This window comes from Phaethon lepturus, unplaced genomic scaffold (genome assembly GCF_000687285.1).
Source record: "Phaethon lepturus isolate BGI_N335 unplaced genomic scaffold, ASM68728v1 scaffold10819, whole genome shotgun sequence".
Lineage (NCBI taxonomy): Eukaryota > Metazoa > Chordata > Aves > Phaethontiformes > Phaethontidae > Phaethon > Phaethon lepturus.
Window position 1 is genome coordinate 45,940 of NW_010561231.1, and position 8,976 is coordinate 54,915.

The window sequence follows — 8,976 nt, forward strand, 5'->3', positions numbered from 1 at the left end:
AGCTGGTAGAGAAGTCAAATGCATTTGAGGAAGTTTCTTATGGTTCTGTTTTAAGTAAAATAATTGTACCCTTTTGCAATCAATGTGAACTCCAAAGCCATGGTTTCACAATCACTTGGCCCATCCTTGGGCTGGATCATGACCAGCAAGCAAGCTCTGAGACTCTAACCTAATACTCCTGCTGTCTTCCGTGTACTGACACATATGGCAGAGAACAGATTCATTTTCAACCAAACTGGTTGTCTGCTCTGGTTCACCACATCACTACACAACCAGTAGCAAACAGAGGGAGGTGTGAAGACGAGGCTAGAGGCATAACCAGTCCTCTTAACAGCAGCCTGCATATCAGTCATTTTGAAGTGGCTGAAGAAGCACAGCCTTAAGTTATAAAAAAAAAAAATTAGAGAAAACTAGCACATAGTGAAGAGATGAAAAGCAGTGAGTTAAGCACAATCTGTAACATCACACTGAACTATCAGACACACCCTCCTCTTTAAAGAAACCACAAAATTACAGCTTTTCCACCAACCAGAAGACATAATTCAAAACATATTTGTTTAAATAGCTATGATTTTTTTTTAAATCTTCAGTTTTTTAACTTTGCCCTCTAAATACAGAATTCAATTGTTACTAGTGACATGTGCCTACTTTGACTCACTGAAAACCTTGCAGAAAGAACTGTCCCAAATCAGTGAAAAATAAAGACTAATGAATGGTTTTCAACATAGTTAAGTGAAATCCATCTGAGCAGACAGGCTCTTAAAAGCTGAAAAGCTAGCTGCACACCTGACACTTAAAATGCTACTCGAAACTAACTGCTTCAGACAGCAATCTTCAACACTTTTTCCCCAACAGGCATAGGAAGCATTTCAGTTCCCAAAGTAAAGTGATTTGCTCTCTGCAGGCTGACTCCAAACCTTCCCCCCCGCAACCATATCCAGAATTAATATTCTTGTGACTTGGAGACAGGGAAACACTCCTGTTCTCAGCATCACACTCACCAGCTGCTTTCAGAAAGAGCCTCACTGACGCTACTTTTGCCTGCCAGAAATATCCTTCCTAGCACAAGATGTGGGAGAGATTTTATGTGAGACAGTTCAGCTCCATACCTTTTGGGCATTGCAGATCAAAAGTATGAACCCTATTTATCACTGTTTGTTTACACATTTGGTTACTCCACTGTTTACACAAACATTTTTCTAAATGTAGGCAGTTGTAAAACCACTAAACAAGCTATATTCAGGCTGCTAGGAGCAGCTGCTGTACAAAAATAATGAAGAGAGTGAAGGTTTTGAGATAGGCACCTCTGGTTTTATCACATACTGTTGCTAACAAAGTGAGGAAGATCAAAGTCAGCTACAGAAGAGCTTTTCTGAAAGATAAGACACTTTGAGAGCTATGCCCTCCATGGATTTCCTTGTAGAAAAGCAAAAGAGCAGTGCCTTTAACAGAGGTGAAGGCAAGTCTAATTAGAGCTGCGCAAAGTGACACTATCATCTTGTATAACCACTATGTTCTCATACAGCTCCATCTGTTAGACACGGTAAAACTTCATATGAAATGACAACCAGAACTCACCTGAAATGCCGATTTTATAACACTAAAAAGCCCTATTTAGTAGGAATCTGGATTTTCAACTGAAAGTACGCACCAAATGAGAACATTACCTTGACAACTGAGGTGACAAAACCGCTCCCATGGGTCTTTGATACAGGAGATCCAGTTCCATGAGAGGCCTGACAAACACTGGTCAGCTTGCTGGTTGGGCTCCCTGCGTATCGGGAAATAAAGCAGATGTCAGGTGAGGGACGGGGAGCGGTGCCGCTGAACACATGAAACCTCCTCTAACAAGAAACACGGCATTTCATTTTGATTCTGTATTGTCTCTGAGGTATGTCAGTGGGAGTTGGCATGGGCACAACACAAATCCACTACCAAACTTCCATCTGTGGAATCCATGCCCTGGAGAAGGTACTCTTCCACTCAGAGCTCTGTTTGTGGCAAGCAAAAGGTCAGGCACCTTCCTGGGACACTGAGGATATCAGCTACAGGTGTGACTATGCGAAATTAGGACAGTAAATAAGCTGCCAGTCAGAAACTGCTGCTGCAGATGTAACATCCTCCACTGCTCAGACGCCCTCTTGGGGAACCTACACTGGCACAGGGGAAGGCTTGAAGGAGGCTGACGTGCAAGGGAAAAGGCCAGAAAAGGAGGGAGACAAAGGAAGGAGTAACAAGAGGAAGGGACAGACTGAGGTAGGGAAAAGGAAGAAACAGAAATAGGGAATGAAGACATATGCTCCTCTGTCTGCAGAAGACTGCTCTTGCGCAATCATCATACGGAGACGTGTGCCACAGCAACCTCCTGATCCCCTGAGATGGATGGGGGGTTCAGTGGTAAACCTACTCTGCATTTTCAGAGTGCGTAAACAACACTTGCTCAGCAAGCAGTTTTGTTACTGCTGTTGGTTTGGTTAGTTTTGTTTAAAATGCCAGAGCCATGGATTACACACATGAAAACACAGAAGTACTCTCTCATACAGTTGTACTACAATCTGCACTTAAATTTTACAGTAAACGAGCAGCCATTTCTCACAATAATGTGGTTTGTGAAGGCTGGTTTTCACAGAGGATGAAGTTTCAGATATCACCCCGCTTTTTAAATATGACCTTTGACTTTGTCTTTAATATCACATTACACTCAATCCAGCCAGGCTGCTGTTACCAAAAAGCCAGTTCCACATTCTCTCTTGCCCCCTCATACAGGGAGGTCTGGTGATGAGGCTATCTGACAAAACTCAGTTTGGGGAGGGGATGGTATTAATCTTCTGCTCTGCCACTGATCTGATCTGACTCGTGCAGGATACAGGGGAAGCAGCAGGCAGTTTCTTCCAGGCCAGTCTGTACTTACATCAAACTAATGTGGTAGGAAACTGCACCTTTAGTGGCATTAAGACTTGTACATCCAAACCATCTGGTGCACCTACAGATCCTATCCTCCATCTACAAATCTCTCCTAGAAGAATATGGAAGTTACCCAAACCATGATAAACCACATATGCAGAGTAGACAGTCAGGCTGGAGGTAAAGAAGAAACAGGAAAGAAAAAAGGCAGAAAATCCCCAAACAACAACAAAACCCTATTGATGAAACAGTTTCACTGTTACCAAGAAAGCCCCAGAACATACTTTAAAAAAATTCAGCTATGACTATGGTCCCCTTACTAATTCCCTCTGTGATGAAGTTAAAATGAACATGACAGCTATGCTCCCTCAGATAAAAGGAGGAAGCGTTACTAAGAGAAGAATTATTGCACTTTGCAACCACACCCAGTGAATGGTTTGTGTGTTACATGGATTCTGCAGTTCAACACATGGCTCCAAGCATTATTCTGAGATGCTGGCAAGCACACACACATTAACAAACGAGTGTGGTTTTAAGCAGACAGTAGTTCTTGGCCACAAATCACAAATACATTACTTTCCAGTGACCTTTCCTCCAGCCTCGATGCAAAGATCACCAACTGACTCCCATACCCATCACCCATCTCCTGCAGTTCAGTCCTCCCCCCTGAGCCCAGGCTTACGTCACCGCTGAAGGACTGAGGGATGCCTGTTAGAGGAATCCAAACTGGCTGGAATCAGACCAGCTACAAGTTGAGAGCAGTAACAGAAACTAACATGGCTGTTACCCTGATAATCCAGGTCTCCTCAACCACTTCAACACATCTAGAGCACTGTACACTGGAACTTAAGATTGATCTCCAAGTCACTGCAAGCTCTCCGTGCTTTCTGCCTATCTCCACAATACAGTCCTCACCCAAACACGTGTTTCTGTTTAAATCTCTGTGCACCAGTCCAGATTACTTTCTCCTCTTCCCTTTTTGTCTGCAAAGAACAGGCTGTCTTGGAAGAGGCATCTGTGAATTCAAGTTGGCCTTACACTATGTGCTGTTTACTAAAGGAAGTTATGTTACAAGTCAGAGATACCCTTCACCATGTTACACACTAGCCAGCTGTACAAGGCAGTAATACCTCCCTCTTTCTTTGCAGAGTACTTTTCCATCTTCGCAAGCTGAAATACTGTTATTATACTAATCATTTTAAAGGGAGAATAAACTTGAACGAGTAAGACTAAGCCACTGCCTTCTGTCATCACACTACACACCTGTGCTTGTGGCTGCTGCTCCAACCATCTGTCCAGGCTTGTCCACAATAATATACGGATTATTAATGACTGAACTAGCAGAGCCTTGCTTCATGTGCACCGGAGTGGAGGTTGGGGTACGAGGTAGCGGAGATGGACTAGGGGTCGATATTGGAGAACCTTAAGAAAAAAAGTCCAATGCTTCTATCTTGTAAATGTTGTGAGAACATAAAAACACAGCAATAGTAGTACTTATTTAAATGGCTTAGAGAAGGAACATTTTTTGCAGATACAATTCCCAGCCTGAGCGAGATCACAGGACTTGGAGAAGGAAAGAGGAGGCAGAAGGAAAGGAAAAGGCATGTCAAGCACTATGGCTCATACGTACCCTGCACATTCTCTGCCTATCAGGACAAGCAAGGTTCAAAGGGACCGTAAGAAGCCATCTAGTACATCCCTGAATCCTGAGAGATGTTATCTAAATCATTCTCACTGCCAAGACCAGTCCACCCAAGGAGATGAAGAAAGAGAGCTGAGCTCCTTGACAGGCGCTCTCTTTCCCTTGTGGAGACCACAACAGTACAAGCGTTCAGAGCCAGGAACCGAGCAGTTCATGTAAAAAAGCTGTGCAATACAGCAGCTATCACACAAGCATGGATGCTCTTGTCTCTTCACTGCTCTCAATACAGCAGAAGCCCTTGAAAGCAAACTCTAAAACATGCAACTTCTGGGTAAGAGGACCAGGAGGGAGAGAGAAAAAACTAGAGAAGAAACAAGCTGCATGAGGGGGTAAACAAGAATTGCAGAGAAAAGGACAGGCAAGGAAGTGATCAGAGAAAAGAGATGGCAGCAAGCATACTAAGCTTCAACTGCCTGTTAATCTGCTTGCTTGGCAGTGATTGACAATTAAAATGGAACACAAATGCAGATCAAATAAAATCCCTATGTTCTACAAATTGCTTTTGAAACCTGAAAGGGGTGACACCTCTGAGCAGACAGCAGAACTCTGGAAAAATGTTTACCAGGGAAACATTTAAATAGCAAAGATCAACAGAGAATAGTTCAAGGATTTTAAGAAAGATAGGATTGCCCTTGTAATTCTTGCTTTCTGGGAAGTGTTGGGAAAAGATTAAGAGAAAAGCTTATTAAGAAAGAAGAAAGTACTTGGCATAGGTTCAAATGTAAATCAGCCTGAGTACAGTTTTAAGATGTCAAGGAAAAATATTGAAATTTAATAAAAACATAACAGACAAACTTGAGGAAAATTATTTGGGAGCAGATCATCAGAAATCACACATACTGATGGCTGGTGCTTCATCGTCTCTACTCTGAACACCAGAAAACGAAGGGATATAACAGGCCATCTTTCGGCTTCACAACATGTGATATGATGAGCTGCACATTAAAACTTTCTGATGTAAAACATCATCCAGTGGATGGCATCATGCCCGAGCAGGGAAGGGACTGTAAGTGAAATGAGTAAACAGCACCTTGACCGTATTTGGTTCAGAAGCTACCAAAAGTGTATCATATTGCTTGCTGCAGCCAGCTGACAATTTAATCCCAACAGAGGGTGGACTTTTGGAAGAGGAAGACCAAAGCTGTTCCATCTGAGGAGATATCCCAAGTACAAGAGGGACCATTTGAGTCTACAAAGTTGAACCTAATTATTTGCCCAATAATCAGAAAAAAGTGTTCATCTTAATCCATCCCAGCTGTCTGAAAGTGGGAGGGAAAACGGCTTCTTCCTACATACAAACACCCCATGGAAGATGTGTCCTTGCCTGGGCCTTTGTGTGGGCAGCAGTCCAGTTAAAGACTTATCATTTTCATACTTAAAAGCATTCAAGAACAGGGAGAGAATAAGCTCTCATCCTGCTTTTGATCTGATATGAAGCATTTCATACTTGCATTTTCTTTCCTTGAACATCAAGATGTGTGTTTAGCTCCTTGTTCTAGAGTTTCCTACTGCCTGATGTTCAAACATTGGCAGGAAAATCAGGGGAAGGACACAAAACAAGTCCAACTGGTTCACTCGATTTCCAGGGTGAAGCACTGGGATAGGCAAACTAACATTCACCTGATACAATCTTGCAACTCATGGTGATAGGCTGGAAGGATTTTCCTGGAGACTCTGCAGGGCTTGGACTCTGACCTTGAGGCACTATTTTACAGCTAGCTGCAATGGGTTGAAAGGCTGAATTTCCATGAGAGCCAAAGGCAACTTTCTGTGTGGCTAACTTGGTGGGAGTCCGTTCTATCGAAGATGGCAGGGAATAAAACGTGGCATGTCTTTCGGTTTCAGCATTCCCAGGGAATCCTGATTAAAACAGGGAAAAGAAGAGAAATAGTTCTTAGGCTGAGACATCTACTTCCTTACTGTGCTTCTCCACACAAACAAAACTCGGGTATGACAAACACGCTCTCAAAGGAAGGAAAAGCAGCTGGTGGGCAGCGCTGAACAGGGAGAAAGTCGGGTAGGGGGGTCCTCCTGTGCAGGTCTGTTGGACTTGTCTCTGAACAGAATTAAAAACGCTACCATGCGCAGCCTGTTCAGCTGTGGCAGGTGATCAGCCACTTCTTATGCATTTTCTTGGAACAATCTTTCCATTAACCAAAAGCTGCTGGTAGTTTCGAGTGTCCTCAGCCAGGGCTCCACAGGACTAAGGCTGGATCTCCTTCGCAGAGAATCTCGCAGTGCATTTTTTTTGAGTAAGAGCACAAGGAGACCACCTACTGCCTTTTGACCTGGGTTAGGCAATCCACCTTATTTGATGTAGGAGATCAATCAACCTGGAGCTGATGAGAGAAGCTGCTGCCTGTCAGTGTAAGAGAGAGGCAAGTTTATTTCCTTCCTGTTGGTTGTAGAACTGCTCACCTAAAGGTGCCGCATTATCTTCCTGTTTGAATAAAAGTCTGTGCACTTAAAATTTGGTTGTGTTTCTCCTTTTTTGGCCACAAAAAGCACCGCACTTAAACAGCGGACATTCTTCTTACTGAGCCAGGACCCTGCCAGTGGCATTTCGGCACCTACCAGGAAGGGCACCATGCATGACACCAGCATTACAGCCATTCCTTGGACACAGAAGTGTCAGGATAAATCAAGAAAGGCACCAAACCATGTTGCATGCAAATGTATTTTGAAATATGAAGTTGTTGTTTCCAGCAAGTTTCACGAGAAAAACACTAAGATGTGCAAACCATAAGACATCCTTGTTCCTCAGCCCAGTTAACCAAGGTCTGTCTGTCATGTAAGCCTTGACACAGTGTATTTCAGAAGATAAAGCTAAATGCTAACAAGAGGCACAGTTTTTCCTACTTCACCCAAACTAAAAATCATAACAGTGTGCCCAAGTGGCCAGCACAAGCTTGTTTCAAGTAACTGAAACGATCCCATGGCATCAACTGCTGGCCTATTGCAACGAGTGCTGCATTTCCTGATCTTACAGGCGAAGGTGGGAATGAGACCCCGACATGCACAGATGCCATCCCTCCGACAAACGTACACTAGATCTTTTTCACTTTCTATTTTCAACACCACAGTTACGTAGTCTTTTTTTTTTTCTCTCCCACAGTCAACTCATGTTAGGCACCAACGTATATAACTGAACACCCCACTAGACAAATTCCTTAAATCTATACAGAGTCCCCAAAACACTTAGAAACCTAAAAAACACTCTGAAAGCAGTCTGCCAGGAACAAAACTACAAGTGCTAGTCAACAACCTTTTTTCCAACTACATCCACTGCATAAAGCTCCATATTCACTCACAAACTCCAGATTTGAAAAAGCAAACCCCCAAAAAACAAACAAACTGTAACAATTTCTGAATTGCATTTCAGAGTACATAGAGGAAACAATAATCTGAGGTGAGAAGGTGGCACTGGCAACCTTTAAGCCAAAAGAGCAATTAAGAGGAGGTATCCAGAAGAGTTCCAAGAACTCAAATTTCACCAATACCCATTCGCTTTACCTTTGTCCACAGAAGCATCTGGGCTGGATTCCCGCAACTGTTTAATTGGTGAAGAAGCTTTGACTGGTGCTGGGATGCTCAATGGGAGTGGTAAAGATGTAGGAACATCAGAAAGGTCAGACTCTGAAGACTGGGAGAAGAGATACTCCTCACCAAGGGAATGCCTATGTAGCTCCACATCCACTACCTTCCAGAAATAGGCGAAAGGATGACATTAGTATTTGGCGGCTAGGTAAAGACACAAAGTGAAAACAACTACACCCTTTATTTGTATTTTAACGACTGGAAACCCCTCCCTCTCCTTCCCCCGCTTCTGCGTAAAACTCCCATTCATTTCAGGGAGACTTCCCAGAGGTCCAGCAGCACCTGAGCTAAGACAAAAATCTTGCAAAATTTACCCACTATGGTAAAACAGCAAATCTCACTGTCCATGGGGAAAACTGAATAGTGAATGCTGTAAGGAATAGAGAGTCCAGTTCCAAGCATCCCACTAAGAAAAGGGCTGCATACCCCCTTAGGGACAGGCACAAAACTGCAGCTTGCCTTTTCTGCTTTTTTGATAAGGCTTTGAGAAACACACATTATCTATTCCTCAAAAGTGTTCTTTAATCACAGTAGACATCTCACATTAATGTTTTCTCCGCAGACTGAAAAGCTGAAATAATGCAATTTCACCATAAAATTCCATTCACTACAGCACAAGGGGAAAATAATACCAAAAAACCTTTAGGGATATAGCAAACTAAGAGCTATTCATTCATTTATTTTATTTTAAGAGTTCATTTTCCATGAAGATACTGAATCTTAACAGAGGCAGAAATTTAGAAGTACTTAATATACTGCAAAATTTCAGCAGG

The 8,976-nt window shown here is 42.9% G+C and overlaps 1 protein-coding gene across 1 annotated transcript in view; it reads right to left on the reverse strand.

Moving 5' to 3' along the window:
• YEATS2 (YEATS domain containing 2) overlaps window positions 1-8,976 on the reverse strand; it is a 48,048-nt gene that overhangs the window by 24,863 nt on the left and 14,209 nt on the right. Inside the window, exons 9-12 of the mRNA XM_010293938.1 lie at window positions 8,120-8,306; window positions 6,227-6,466; window positions 4,168-4,326; window positions 1,668-1,771 (exon numbers count right to left, since the gene is read on the reverse strand). Of these exons, the coding sequence (XP_010292240.1) occupies window positions 1,668-1,771; window positions 4,168-4,326; window positions 6,227-6,466; window positions 8,120-8,306 (690 nt within the window). The remainder of the gene's footprint in view (window positions 1-1,667; window positions 1,772-4,167; window positions 4,327-6,226; window positions 6,467-8,119; window positions 8,307-8,976) is intronic.